Source organism: Armigeres subalbatus, chromosome 1 (genome assembly GCF_024139115.2).
Source record: "Armigeres subalbatus isolate Guangzhou_Male chromosome 1, GZ_Asu_2, whole genome shotgun sequence".
Taxonomy (NCBI): domain Eukaryota; kingdom Metazoa; phylum Arthropoda; class Insecta; order Diptera; family Culicidae; genus Armigeres; species Armigeres subalbatus.
In genome coordinates this window covers 69,805,687-69,821,690 of record NC_085139.1, presented here as the reverse complement: position 1 = coordinate 69,821,690, position 16,004 = coordinate 69,805,687, and the positions used below count along the sequence as shown (strand labels likewise).

At 37.2% G+C, this 16,004-nt stretch overlaps 1 protein-coding gene and 1 long non-coding RNA gene across 8 annotated transcripts in view; one reads left to right on the top strand and one right to left on the bottom strand.

The window, feature by feature from the left end:
* The window catches only part of LOC134226876 (multiple epidermal growth factor-like domains protein 10), a 447,567-nt gene that overhangs the window by 264,141 nt on the left and 167,422 nt on the right, over positions 1-16,004 (top strand). For all 7 annotated transcript variants that reach the window (XM_062707957.1, XM_062707948.1, XM_062707983.1 and 4 more), the window contains one exon: positions 2,196-2,336. In XM_062707957.1, the coding sequence (XP_062563941.1) occupies positions 2,196-2,336 (141 nt within the window). The remainder of the gene's footprint in view (positions 1-2,195; positions 2,337-16,004) is intronic.
* Positions 13,397-14,150, bottom strand: LOC134211352 (uncharacterized). Its single transcript, XR_009979007.1, has 3 exons — positions 14,034-14,150; positions 13,719-13,961; positions 13,397-13,656 (listed from the first exon to the last, which is right to left on the bottom strand). It is a non-coding gene; the product is annotated as an uncharacterized LOC134211352 (long non-coding RNA).

Here is a 16,004-nt window from a genome sequence, read left to right as displayed (position 1 = left end):
TGCAAAAATGGTAACTTGGCTTAGAAACCTCGCAGTTAATAACTGTGGAAGTGCTCAATGAACACTAAGCTGCGAGGCGGCTCTGTCCTAGTGTGGGGATGTAATGCCAAGAAGAAGAAGAGGCCGAAATAACAAAAAATAAGGCAGGCAAGTGTTTAATACTCTACAACTATTTTTTTTTTGCACATTTATGTTCATTTGTGTTTCACCTGATAATATTTCATTGCACATTATTTTTCTTTTTTCAGCCATGGACTGTTCTTTCGGGTTTCGCATGTTTATTTTTATTTGTGTATCACCTGATTATATTTTATTGTTAAATTTTTCCTTCTTTCAATCATACGGTTTTCTTTCGAGTTTCGCATATCGATATTCATGAGTATTTCACCTGATAATATTTCATTTTAGAATATTCCCTTTGTTCAAACATAAGGTATTCTTCAGAGGCATATTGTAAAATCAATATTTTCATCAAAGTGTTGCTAGGCTTTATTGACTTAAATTTAAAGTTCCTGAAACTAGTTTTTCACTCATTTTCATCAAAATGATCATTCGAAATATATCATCTTTAGCTTAACATACCATCTTCAAATGATAGTATTTTTTTTATGTGCTCATGTGGTCAACAAATATAGTAAATTTATTTTTATTATTAAAAACCCTTACGTTCCGCTGTAAACAAGCGAGGAATATTGAATTGAAATTGATTTGGGAAAAGACCCTTATTGTGTTGCATTTAATAAAGTCAATAAAAAAATGTTTTGATGGGCCACCTTATTTTTTGATAACATCATGATGATGGCCTTGCAATTCCGAACAACTTTTTTTTTTCTAAAAAATATATCCTGGACCATTGTGCAACGGTCGGATTCGTCGAATTTCACGACATAATTCGATAACTCGAAAACCGTCAGCGCTTGTGGTTTGACGTTCTCATTTAACTTAAGAAGATTAAGTGGGATGTCCAACCAGACGTTTCCATGCGACTGTGAAATTTGCATAAATGTGTCATTTTATTACCATTATTACACACGAATGATTTTATGAGACTGCCGTCCTTCCTTCGCCTTTTCGGTTCCAACAATGAGGTGAAGTGTAAAGCACTCCTTCGATCCAGTGTCTAACAATGTTCCTAGCTTGTCCCAAGTTCACAAAAGTTGTGCTTCCTCTAAAATATGCTAATAAAGTTGGATAGTGGTAACATGAGTCTACAATAGAATATGCTCTATGGTGATAACAAGTATTAGGGTCGCACAAAGTGCCAGAGGTGAGCTAATGTTTGCTAAAGGTCAATCGTATAATAGTAATACGGTCATTGGGACTAATTGAGTCTGTTGACCTGGAACAAAATAAATAAATAAATAGCCTACGTTAATACACATATGAAAGTTAACGCAGTGAATCGCAAAGTTGACACCTTAATAAACTCTTTTATAACTTAAATTTTCCTAAGGATAGGAATGTATATACGAAACTGGGACATCAACCCTCCATGAAACGCTATTAATGGGATCATTGCTTCCATGTGTCGATATCGAACCATAGAAGATCGACTCATGGCATTGTTAATAAAATTTTCTACAATAATATATTTGATTAAGAAAATTATTTTGAGCATTTTAGTGGAATGTCTTCACTTGTCATAAGACGAGTTTGTTCCATCCCATTTAAATCCACCACTTGATTTTACCTTGACAGATACGTATTTCAACCTCAACAGTAAGGTCGTCTTCAGTGTTTCGTACTTGACTCGACTAAGTCTAAGTCGAGTCAAGTACGAGACACTGAAGACGACCTTACTGTTGAGGTCAAAAAACGTACATATCTGTCAAGGTACAATCAAGTGGTGGAATTGAATGGGATGGTACAAACTCGTCTTATGAAAAGTGAAGATATTTGAATTTCAATGAATACAAGAAACATAATTCATGACGATGCGTTTTGTGCTGCTTTTGATTCCACTCTTAGAGCCTTCGACATTTGTTGTCTCCCTTGGCGTGCTTTGCTCTCTGCTAATAAACGGATCTGCAGAAGATAAATGAAATAAAAAAAAACATCTACATCAAACAAAAAGGGTTCAAAGTAAAGTAAATTGCTAGATACGAACGTCTCTATTTGAGCCATACCTACAATAAATTTTCTTTTAACCAACTTTTCTCATCCATTTCCATCGTTTTCCCCTTCTCCATCCACAGAGGCCCAGGTGAACGAAAGCTGCTTCTTCACGGAACAATGCGAACAAATGACCGAGCAAACCGAGTGCCGCGACGGACGATGCATATGCCGGTTCGAGATGAATCCCATCTTCAAGCCGGACGGAACGGTCGAGTGTCGAGGTAAGAAGTTTTCCCAAATGAACCTTTTCCTCTATGGAGACCGAGACAACACATAAACACCTACGGAAACGTAACCCGATTTTCCACACTTCGAACCCGATTGATCTCTTTCAATTACAAACTTTTCCAATTTCCTCGTGGCTTACACCAGAAATTACGAAACAGAGAAACCTTCACCATGTACCATGGGCCATCGGGTCACAAATATGCGGGATGAAAATAAAAGTAATATCGAATCACTCTACCGTGATGAAATTAATTTCCCATTGTGGAGATCGAAACAATCCACCGTTGCAGAAGGAAGAAGTTTTTCGACGGGAGAGTGGGGAGGATTCCGAATTGATAAATCCCCTGAAGCAATTTGTGGATCGCATGCTCTACTGGCAGTCCGCTATGTGTACTTTAGATGTCCAAATTCTAGAATTTGTAGAAATATTTTGATTTACTAATCGTTTTCCGACTAGTAACACTAGCGGTGGGTAAGGAAGGTACGCATCGCTCTTTTTCCGCCTGTGACTAGTAGTTGATAGACATGTCTATTTTTCTGCTCGTATCGAGGAATTGATACGACACGCCCGCACATAAAAAAGGTATTGGTCTTTTTCTTGTGTTTTGTTATTCATTCGAGTTCATCATTGCACATTGGAGTCATATAAGATCTGTTGCCTGGCTAAATTTTGATTGACTTCTTTAATATCGTGTTTTTTAGTTTCGTTTGAACTTTCAAGATAAAATCGTTTGATTTACAAGGAAGCCTCTTCCGAATCTCCAAGGGAAATTCTTTTGAATTTTCAAGGGAAATTCTTTTGAATTTCCGGGAAAAAATCTTTGAATTAAGATTTCAAGTTTTTAAAATTTAAAGAATTCAAGATTTCAAGATTTCAAGTTTTTAAAATTTTTCAAGATTTCAAGTTTTTAAGACAAGATATCAAGATTTAGCGATTTGAAGATTTGAATATATGGAGATTCAAAGATATTAATTTGAAGATTTATTGATTTGAGGATTTGAAGAATTCAAGATTCGAGGATTTGAAGATTTAATCAATTTAAGATTTGGAGATATAAAGATTTAAAGATTTGGAGATTTGATAATTTGAATATTTGATAATTTGAGAATTCAAAGATTTAAGGATTTGAATATTTGAATTTTTGACGATTTGAAGATATAAATATTTGAAGATTTCAGAATTAGAAGAAATAAAAAATTTAAAATTTCAAAGCTTATAGATTTGATAATTTGAAGATATGAAGATTTGAGGATTTATTAATTTGAAAATTTGGAGATTTATTGATTTGAAGATTTGAAGGTTTGAAGATGTGAAGATCTGAAGATTTTAAGATTTGATGATTTGAAGATTTAAAATTTGAATTGGAAATTTGAAAATTTTAAGATTTGATAATTTAAATATTTGAAAATTCGAAAATTTGAAGATTTAAAGATTTGAAGATTTGAAGATTTAAAGATTTGAATATTTGAAGATTTGAAGATTTGAAGATTTTAAGATTTGATGATTTGATGATTCGATGATTCGATGATTCGAAGATTTGAAGATGTTAAGATTTGAAGATTTGAAGATTTGAAGATTTTAAGATTTGATGATTCGATGATTCGAAGATTTGAAGATTTGAAGATTTGTAGATTTGAAGATTTGAAGATGTGAAGATTTGAAGATTTGAAGATTTGAAGATTTGAAGATTTGAAGATTTGAAGATTTGAAGATTTGAAGATTTGAAGATGTGAAGATGTGAAGATTTGAAGATTAGAAGATTTGAAGATTTGAAGATTTGAAGATTTGAAGATTTGAGGATTTGAAGATTTGAAGATTTGGAGATTTGAAGATTTGAAGATTTGAAGATTTGAAGATTTGAAGATTTGAAGATTTGAAGATTTGAATATTTGAAGATTTGAAGATTTATTTATTTGAGTATTTGGAGAATTGATTTTTTATTTATTATCAGACTAAGGCCGGAGTGGCCTGTGCTGCACATAAAAGACTTCTCCATTCAGCTCGGTCCATGGCTTCACTTCAACCACGCAGTCTGCGGAGGGTCCGCAAATCGTCCTCCACTTGATCGATCCACCTTGCCCGCTGTGCACCTCGCCTTCTTGTTCCCGTCGGATCGTTGTCGAGAACCATTTTCACCGGATTACTGTCCGACATTCTGGCTACGTGCCCGGCCCACCGCAGTCTTCCGATTTTTGCGGTGTGAACGATGGATGGTTCTCCCAACAGCTGATGCAACTCGTGGTTCATTCGCCTCTTCCACGTACCGTCCGCCATCTGCACCCCACCATAGATGGTACGCAACACTTTCCTTTCAAAAACTCCCAGTGCGCGTTGGTCCTCCACGAGCATCGTCCAGGTCTCGTGTCCGTAGAGAACTACCGGTCTTGTGTTTTGTAGATAGTCAGTTTGGCACGGCGGCGAACTCTATTCGATCGGAGCGTCTTGCAGAGTCCAAAGTACGTACGATTTCCAGCCATTATGCGCCTCCGAATTTCTCTGCTGGTATCGTTATCGGCGGTCACCAGTGAGCCCAAGTACACGAATTCTTCAACCACCTCGATTTCGTCACCACCGATAGAAACTCGTGGTGGGTGGCTTACATTGACCTCTCTTGAGCCTCTTCCTATCATGTACTTCGTCTGCGACGTGTTGATGACTAGTCCAATCCGTTAAGCTTCGCTTTTCAGTATGATGTAGGCTTCCTCCATCCTCTTAAAGTTACGTGCCATGATATCAATGTCGTCGGCGAAACCAAATAACTGGACGGACTTCGTGAAAATCGTACCACTCGTGTCAATCCCTGCCCTTCGTATTACTCCTCCAAAGCGATGTTGAATAGCAGACACGAAAGACCATCACCTTGCCGTAACCCTCTACGCGTTTCGAAGGGACTCGCAACTCGAACTACGCACATCACCCGATCCATCGTCGCCTTGATCAACCGTATCAGTTTATCCGGAAATCCGTGTTCGTGCATTAGCTGCCATAGCTGGTCCCGATCGATTGTATCATATGCGGCTTTGAAGTCGATAAATAGATGATTTGTGGGCACGTTGTATTCGCGGTAATTCTGCAAAACCTGACGTATGGCGAACACCTGGTTTGTGGTAGAGTGTTCACCCATAAATTCCGCCTGGTACTGCCCCACGAACTCTCTTGCAATTGGTGTTAGTCGGCGGCATAAAATTTGGGAGAGTACCTTGTAGGCGGCGTTCAGCAATGTGATTGCGCGGTAGTTGCTACAATCCAGCTTATCGCCCTTTTTGTAGATGGGACACACGACACCTTCCATCCACTCCTGCGGCAGAACCTCATCCTCCCAAATCTTGGTAATCATCCAGTGCAGCGCTCTAGCCAGTGCTTCACCACCGTGTTTAAACAGCTCTCCTGGTAGTTGGTCAACTCCAGGGGCTTTGTTGTTTTTCAGCCGGCCGATCTCCTCCTGGATTTCCTGGAGATTCGGAGTCGGAAGTCGCATGGCCTGCGCGCGTGCTCCTAGGTTCATTACCATACCGCCACCGTTATCTGCCATATCGCCATTCAGGTGCTCTTCGTAGTGCTGCCGCCACCTTTGGATCACCTCACGCTCGTTTGTAAGAAGGTTCCCGTTTATGTCCTTACACATATCAGGCTGTGGCACGTGGCCCTTACGTGAACGGTTCAACTTCTCATAGAACTTTCGTGCGTTATTAGCGCGGTACAGCTCCTCCGTCTCCTCACGGTCTCGATCTTCCTGCTGGCGCTTTTTTCTCCGGAAAATCGAGTTTTGTCTGTTCCGCGCCCGTTTGCATCGTGCCTCGTTCGCCCTCGTGCGGTGTTGCAGCAATCTCGCCCATGCTGCATTCTTCTCCTCAACTAACTGCTCACATTCGCCGTCATACCAGTCGTTTCTCTGATCCGGAGCCACTGTGCCTAGTGCAGCGGTTGCGGTGCTTCCAATGGCGGATCGAATATCTCTCCAGCCATCTTCAAGAGATGCTGCGCCTAGCTGCTCTTCCGTTGGGAGTACCACTTCCAGCTGCTGCGCGTAGTCTTGGGCTAGTCTTGTAGCCGCCCAATGTTTAGTCGCGGCGGACGACTCCGACGCGTGTTGATCACCGTCGAGAGTTTTGAGCGCAGACATACTGCAACGAGGTAGTGGTCGGATTCAATATTCGCACTGCGGTAAGTGCGTACGTTCGTGATGTCGGAGAAGAATTTACCGTCGATTAGAACGACCACGTTTGGTTTTCCGTTACTTGATTAGGTGATATCCATGTGGCCTTGTGGATATTCTTGCGGGGGAAGAAAATACTTCGGACTACCATTCCGTGGGAGGCTGCAGAGTTTATGCATCGTTGGCCGTTGTGGTTCGATACGGTATACGATACGATATACGGTATGGAGAATTGAAGAATATTGAAATATTCGAAGATCTGGAGTTTTAAAAATTTGAAGATTTGGAGATTTGAAATTTTTAAGATTTGAAAATTTTAGGATTTGTTAGTTTGAAAATTTGATAATTTGAAAATTTGGAAATTTCAAGGTTTCAAGATTGATGAATTAAAAATTTGAAGATTTGAAGATCTGAAAATTTGAACATCTGGAGATCTTCAGATCTGAAGATTTGAAGATTTAGAAATCTTAAGATTTAAAGATTTAAAGATTGAAAGATTTAATGATTTCATAATTTGATGATTCGATGGTTTGAAGATTTGAAGATTTGAAGATTTTTAGATTTGAAGATTTGAATATTTTAAAGTTTGAAGATTTGATGATTTGATGATTTGATGATTTTAGAATTCGAAAGATTTGAATATTTGGAGATTTGATGATTTGAAGATTTGAAGATTTCAAGATTTCAAGATTTGAATACTTGAATATTTAAAGATTTGAAGTTTTGAAGATTTGAAGATTTGTATATTTGAAGATTTTAAAATTTAAAGATTTGAAGGTTTGAAGATTTAAAAATTTGAAGATTTGAAGATTTGAATATTTGAAGGTTTGAAGATGTGATGATTTGATGATTTGATGATTTTAGAATTCGAAAGATTTGAATATATGAAGATTTGAAGATTTGAAGATTTCGAAAATTTGAAGATTTGATGATTCGAAGATTTGAATATTTGAATATTTGAAAATTTGAGAATTTGAAGATTTGAAGAGTCGAAGAGTTGAAGATTTCACGTGATGAGACTCGAAGATTTGAATATTTTAAGATATAAGGAGTTTAAAATTTGAAGATTTTGAGGTTTAAAGATTTAAATATTTGAAGATTGAAAGATTCAATGATTTGGAGATTCAAAAATTTGTAGATTTCAAGATTTGGAAATTTTAAGATTTGAAGATTTGGAGATTTAAAATTTTGATGAATTGAAGATTTGAAGGTTTGATAATTTGGAGATTTAAAGGTATGAAGATTTAAAGATTTAAAGATTTAAAGATTTGAAGATTTGAAGATTTGATGATTGATGATTTTAGAAACTGAAAGATATAAATATTTGAAGATTTAAAGATTTGAAAATGAAGATTTGAAGAGTTGTAGAGTCAAAGAGTTGAAGATTTAAAGATTTGAAGATTTGAAGCTTTGAAGATTTTATTATTTTAAGATATAAGGATTTGAAGATTTGAAGATTTATTGATTTGAAGATTTGGAGATTTAAAGATTTCAATATTTGAAGATTGAAAGATTCAAAGATTTGGAGATTAAAAATTCTGTAGATTTCAAGATTTTAAGATCTTAAGATTCCAAGATTTTAAGATTTGAAGATTTGGGGATTCAAAATTTTGAAGAATTGAAGATTCAAAGTTTTGATAATTTGGAGATTTAAAGTTATGAAGATTTGAAGATTTATAGATTTATGGCGGTAAGCACCAACGAGGATAATACTAGATTTAATCTGGATTTAAAAAAATCCTGGTTTAAATTTAGTACCTCGTTCGGTAAGCTCCAAATCTGTATTAAGCACGCAGCCAATTTTCACGTTGCAGTGTAGTAAGGGAGTGTGCGTGCGAGAATGGTGAAAACATAAATAACTAACGATGACGTTTCTTGTTTGTTTTGTTTCATATTTCGTGGCAAAATCGTATAGAAAAAAATATGTTGGAAGTCACCGAAATCAGACCAGACCAGATCAGGAATCAAGTTTCTCAGGATCAGAAGTTTCTTTAACATTCCACCTCAGTATTCCTCAAAATTAAAACTTAGCAGGAATTCACCTGGAACACCAACATAAATTTCTTCAGCAAAACGACAAGGAATAGCCTGGGGAATAGCAACAAAAATTCCTATAGAATTTTTTCACCAATTTGTTCCGGGTTTCAACCATGGCAACTCTTCCTGCAATTCCGACTGAAATGCCTACAGGGATTTTCCAGGTATCCTTCCATGGAACTCCAACAGATGTTATTCCAATGATTTCTTCAAGAATTTCGCCAGCTTCAGGAACCCAACCAGAAATTCCTTCAGGATTTTAATTAGGAAGTGCAGTTGCCCAAGAATTCTACAAGTTATGCCCCAGAGAGTTCGACAAGTGTTCCACAACACCCAAGAAATATCGTGCAAGAATGTTCCTCTGAATATACTACTGTGGCTCTTAGCAGGAGTTCTTGAAAGTTCCTGGAGGTAATAAGGCAGAGGAACTAGAAATAGAAGTGGCGGTATTCCTGGAAGGTTTACGCCACAAATTTCAACAGATCTTCCAGGGGTATATCCACCAGCAAGTTCTTTGGAAATTCCCTGGAAGAACCCTGAAAACTCGCAGAATAAAGTCTTGGATGAAATTATATGAAAATTATTTGGATAAATTTTATGAATTCTTTTCAGGAATTTAAGATTTTTTTGTGGAAATTCTTGAAATTATTTTGAGGAATTCTGCAAACTTCTTGAAGGTATTCTAGGAACTTCTTGGAGGCATTCTTGAAGTTCCTTGAAGGATTTCTGGAAGATACTTGGAGAATCCAGGAAGTGACTCAGAGGAGTTCTGAAAATTTGTTGAAGGAACTCTGGAAAATTCTTGGAGTAATTCCGGGAATACCTTGAATGAATTCTGGTTTTTTTTATTTGGTGGAATTCTGCAAAATAATTTAAAAGGAGTTCTGGGAATTCCTTGGAAAAATTCTGGTAAACAATTCTTTTGATTATTTATGGGAATTCATATGAGAAGGAATTCTGGAAATTTATTGGAGGAATTCTCGAAGTTTCTTGGAAGAACTCTGGAAGTTCGTTGGAGTAATTCTGCAAGTGCGTTAGAGAAATTCTGGAAATACAATCGAGGAGTTGGAAGCTAATAATAGGATTTTTGGAAGTTTCCCGGAGGAATTATTGAACCTTCTTGGAAAAAATCTAGTAGTTTCTTGAAGGAATTCTAAGAACTCCATAGAGGAATTCTAGGAGTTCCTTGAAAGATTTTTAGCAATTCATTGGAGAAATTCAGAGAATTTAGGTTTAGGAGTTCTTGGTATTCTGAGATTTCCTTGAAGGGTATCCGAGAATTCTTTATAGGAATTCCGGAAACACCTTGAAGATTTCTGAGAATTCCTATAAGAAAGGAGGAGGAATTCTAAAAGTTACTCAGAGGCATTCTTAAAATTCGTTGAAAGAATTCTGGCCTTTCTATTGAGGAGCTTTGAGAATTATTTGAAGAAATTCTGGGAATTCCATGGAGGAATTCTGGGAATTACTCGGAGTAATTATGGAAATTTTTTGGAGCACTTCTGTGAATTCCTTGGAGAAGCTCTGTGAATTCCTTGGAAGAATTGTGGGAATTACTCGGATAAGTTCTAGGAATTCTGGGAATTCCTTGGAGGAGTTCCGGAAATTCAGTGGAGGAATTCTGAGAATTCTTTGGAGGAATTCTGGGAACTCCTTTGAGGATTTCTGAGAATTCCTAATAAGGAATTCTGAGAATTCTTTGGAGGAATTTTTGAAAATGCTTGGGGAATTCTTGAAGTACTGAGAGGAATTCTGAAAAATCGTTGAAGGAATTCTGGTCGTTCTATGGTGGAGCTTTGGGGATTCTTTGGATAAATTCTGGGATTTCGTTAGAGGATTTCTGGGAATTCCTTGGAGGAATTCTGGTAATTCTTTGGAGGAATTCTGGAAATTCCTTGGAGGAATTCTGGAAATTCCTTGGAGGAATTCTGAGAAATCTTTGAAAGAAATGTGGGAAATACTCGGAGGAATTCTGGGAATTCCATGGAGGAGTTCTGGGAATTTCTTGGAGGAATTCTGGAAACTCCTTCAAGGAATTCTCTGGAGACAATCTAGGGATTCTTTGGATGAATTCTGAAAACTACTTCGAGGATTCCTGAGAATTCCTATAAGGAATTGCGAGAATCCTATGGATGAATTCGAATTCTGGAAGTTATTCGTAGTAGACCTGTGCGACGATTGAAAATTTATCGGCGGCGGCGTGATAGATTTTCAGCCAGTGGTGGCGGAGTCAAGCCGTTGGTAATCGGTGGCGGCGGCGGCTTGGGTCGGCGTAAGCTTATTTCAAGCAATAGATTTTTTCCAAAATTCTTCCACAAATTCCTCCGTTAATTCCACCAGAAAGTGCTCTGATACCTGCTCCTAGAATTCTATCGAAGCTCCGCCTGGAGTTCTTTCGAAGTTCCTCCAGTAATTCCTCCAGAAGTTCGTCCAGGAATTCCTCCGGAAGTTCCTCCAGGACTTCTTCCAGAAGTTCCTTCATTAGTTCCTCCTAGCATTCCTCCAAAAAAATTTTCCGGAAGTTCCCTAACGAATTCCTCCGGAAGTTCCTCCAGGAATTCCTCCGGAAGTTCCTCCAGAAATTCCTCTAGAAGTTCATCCAGAAATTCCTCCAGGAATTCTTCTGGAAGATCTTCCGGAAGTTCCCTCACGAATTCCCCCGGAAGTTTCTCCAGGAATTCCTCTGGAAGTTCCTCCAGAAATTCCTCTAGAAGTTCATCCATAAATTCCTCCGGAAACTCCTCCAGGAATTCCTTCAGATTTTCCCCCAAGAAACCCTCCGGAAGTTCCTCCAGAGGTTTCTCCGGAAGTTCCTCCCTAAATTCCACCAGGAATTGGTTACATAATTCCTCCGAAAATTCCTCCAAGAATTCCCCCGGGAATTTCTCCAGGACTTCCTCCAAAAATCCCACCAGGATTTCCTCAAAGAACTCCGGGAATTCCTCAAAGAACTCCTCCAGGAATTCTTCAGAGAAAACTTCGGGGAATTTTTCGGGAATTCCTCCAAGAATCTCTCCGTTAGTTGGTCCAAAAGTTCTTCCTAGGTTACTCCAGAAATTCTTCATGAAATTCCTCCTGGAATTCCTACTGAAGTTCCTCTGGAAGTTCCTCCAGGCATTTCTCCGGAGTTTTTTATAGAAATTCTTCCAGGAATTCATCATATAATTCCACCCGGACGTCCTCCGGGAATTCCTCCAGAAATTCCTCCAAGAATTTCTCCAGAAGTTCCTAAAGAAGTTTTTCCGGAAATTTCTTTAAGACTTCCTGCTGACGATCATCCAGGAATTTATCTGGAAGTTCTTCCAGGAAACCCTCCGGGAGTTCCTCAGAGGATTCCTCCGGAAAATCCTCGCGGAGTTCCTCCAGGCATTTCTTCGAGGATAAATTACTGAAAAAACTTCAGAAATCCTTCAAACACTTCAGAAGAACTTCCTGAGGAATTCCTGGAGGAACTTTTTTAGGAATTCCTGGAGGAACTTTCAGAATACCTGGAGGAATTCGTGGAACTCGAAACGTGGAACAGGAAACTTCCGGAGGAACTTCCGGAAGAATTCCTAGAAAACTTCCGAAGGGATTCTTGGAGGAACTTCCGGAGGAATTATATGACGAATTCCTGGAGGAATTTTAGGAGAAACTTCCGGAGAAATTCATTGAGGAACTTCCGGAGGAATTCTTTGAGGAGCTTCCGGAGGATTTCTTGGGGGGAACTTCCGGAGGAACTTCCAGAGAAATTCCTGGAGGAACTTTCAGAGGAATTCCTGAAGGAACTCTCGGAGGAATTCCTAGAGGAACTTCCGAAAAAAATCCTGAAAAAAAAAATCAGAGGGATTCTTGGAGGAACTTCCAGAGGTATTCCAGGAGGGACCTCCAAAGGAATTCCCGGAGGAAGTTCCAGAGAAATTCATGGACGAACTCTATATGAATTCCTGGAGAATATATCGAAGGAATTATTAGACGAATTCCTGGATAGATTTACTGAAAAAAAAATCCTAGCTGAGTTCCTGGAGAAGAAAAACTAGCGGAAATTTTGATATGGTTCTTAAAGGAATTCCATCGGTATTCATCGAGAGATTTCTTTAAAAAAATCGGATTTTCCACCAGGATTTTGTATTTCTTGAAACTTTTTGGAGTTATTAGAATTTTTATAGGAACTCTTGAAAGTTCTTCATGAATTTCTTCTTTAGAAACCTTCAAGAGCGATGTCTTTGATACGGTGTTTGTGAACGGATTCTCTGAGCTTATCCAAAAAGAATGCAACTACAAATTGTTGGAACTTTTCGAAAATCTACGATGAAATTTCATAGAAATTGTTAATTCCGCTTCAAATGTTTTTCAGCAAAAATCGAAAGACTGTGATGGGCCGGGCACGTAGCCAGAATGTCGAACAATAACACGGTGAAAATGGTGCTCGATAGCGATCCGACGGGAACAAGCAGGCTAGGTGACCAATGAACAAGGACGATCGATCCGGTGGAAGACGATTCGTGCACCCTCCGCAGACTTCGTGGCTGGCGGCGTACAGCCATGGACCGAGCTGAATGGAGACGACTTTTATGTTCTGCACAGGCCACTCCGGTCTGAATAAATTATTAAATAATCGATTACAAGCTACGTCTTATTTATCTGTATATATACTAAAAATGAAATGGTCTGTTCGTATCCGCAAAACTTGAAAACGGTTGCTTGACTCATTTTGCAAATCGCTTCGCTGTAACCTTATTCGACAGGTTATTGGGATATTTACTTATTTCAATATAATAACGACAAAAAATCAAATGGTAAAATCGAGAAATACTATAATTTAGATTTGTATTGGCATTTCGCATGATAGCTCAGAAATTCAACAAATGTTTCGTTTGTATTTGAATTTATTTTTAAAAATCATGTTCTGGAACATTTACATTATTATCATTGTTATATGGCTTTGTCAGGTTGTTATGTTGTTACTTTTTGATGATTGAATACATATCCGGCCCATCTTTGAAAAGAAAGGATCTCCTGGACCACTTTGTGAACTCTCTTATTAATTAGCACACAACCAGCCACTAATGCCACCTGAATTTTGATTGAAATAGATGCATAATTAGACACACCTTTTCCATCCGATTTTATCGATAAACTGCAAGGAAAAAATCAGTTTCTAATGAATAGAAGGAATCGATATTTTCACTGGCTACTTACGGATAAGATTGATAACGATGGTATCTTTTTATCCGGAACCAATTTTCGCCTGATCTCGAGCACTTAGCGCCGGTGCGCCACGTCGTTCAATATCGGTTCTAGAGACCACAAAGTTTTAATAAAATGGTTTAGCGATCCGACGAATAGCGAATCAAAAACTAACGTGATCGTTGGCAACAGCACTACTTCCAACCTGCTTCCAACATCTTCAGTTGTTCCATCGGAGCGTCGTTGCAAAACAAACTGCAAGGGAATGACGGATTAACATTAGAAGATAACGACTTTCGTTGGCTTATATATTTTGTAGGTACTTACGCGTTATTTTAGGGATCGACAAAATACTTTTTATTTTAAAACTTTTGCATCAGAACGAAAAACTTGGATTCGAAGCAGAGCGCAAAAAGTAAACATGCAGCTATCGTTATTTACCTTTGCAGGTGTGCGTGAGAGCAAGTACGGTTTTGGCTGCGTACATTTAAAAAATCTCGGATTATCTTAATACGCCAAAATCGGCGTATTAAAGTTAATACCAGGATGAAAATCGAGGATAATGCCGCTTGGTGCTTATGAAAATCGAGGATAATACTTGATTGGCGTATTATCCTCGTTGGAGCTTACCGCCATTAAAGATTTGAAGATTCGAAGATTTGAAGATTTAAAAATTTGAAGATTTGATGATTTTATTATTTTAGGGGCCCTCCTTAGCCGTGCGGTAAGACGCGCGGCTACAAAGCAAGACCATGCTGAGGGTGGCTGGGTTCGATTCCCGGTGCCGGTCTAGACAATTTTCGGATTGGAAATTGTCTCGACTTCCCTGGGCATAAAAGTATCATCGTGTTAGCCTCATGATATACGAATGCAAAAATGGTAACTTGGCTTAGAAACCTCGTAGTTAATAACTGTGGAAGTGCTTAATGAACACTAAGCTGTGAGGCGGCTCTGTCCCAGTGTGGGGATGTAATGCCATCAAGAAGAAGAAGAAGAATTATTTTAGAATTTGATAGATTTGAATATTTGAAGATTTGAGGATTTAAAGATTTAGAGATAAGAAGATTTAAAAATTTGAAAATTTAATATGAAGATTTGAAGATTTGGAGATTTGAAGATCTGAAATTTTGAAGATTGGATGATTTGGAGATTTGAAGATTTGAAAATTTGAAAATTTGAATATTTGAAGATTTGAAGATTTGATGATTTGATGGTTTGAAGATTTGAAGATTTAAATATTTGAAGATTTGAAGGTTTGAAAATTTGAAGATTTGAAGATTTTAAGATTTAAGGATTTAAAGATTTGAAGATTTGAAGATTTGACGATTTGAATGTTTGAAGATTTGAAGATTTGAAGAATTGAATATTAGCAGATTTAATGATTTGAAGACTTGAAGATTTATTGATTTAAATATTTGGAGAATTGAAGAATATTGAAATATTCGAGATCGGAAGTTTTAAAAATTTGTAGATTTGGAGATTTAAAATTTTGAAGATTTGAAAATTTTAAGATTTGATAGTTTGAAAATTTGATAATTTGAAGATTCGGAGATTTCAAGGTTCCAAGATTGATGAATTAAAAATTTGAAGATTTGAAAATCTGAAAATTTGAAAATTTGAAGATCTTCAAATCTGAAGATTTAAAGATTTAAATATTTGATAATTTGATGATTTGATGATTAGATGGTTTGAAGATTTGAAGATTTTAAGATTTGATGATTTGAAGATTTGGAGATTTTAAGATTTAAAGATTTGAATATTTGGAGATTTGAAGATTTGAAGGTTTGAAGTTTTGAAGATTTGAAGATTTGTAGATTTGAAGGTTTGAAGATTTCAATATTTGCAGATTTATTGATTGAAGACTTGAAGATTTGAAGATTAGGATATTCAAAGATCTAAGATTAGAACATTCAAAGATTCGAAGATTTGGAGATTTTAAAATTGGTAGAATTTAAGATTAGGGGTTTGAAAATTTGATAATTTGAGGATCTGGAGATTTCAAGGTTTCAAGATTGAAGATTTGAAGATTTGAAAATCTGAAAATCTGAAGATTTGAAGATTTGAAAATTTGAATACTTGAAGTTTTGAAAATTTGAATATTTGCAGAAATCAAGATTTCTAGATATTAGGACTTCAAGGTGTGTAGAGTTGAAGATTTGAAAATTTGAAGATTTAAGGGTTTGAAGATTTGAAGATATGAAGATATGAAGCTTTGAAGGTTTGAAGACTTGAAGATTTGAAAATTTAAAGATTTGCAGATGTGAAGATTTGAAAATTTGATGATTTGAAGATTTGAAT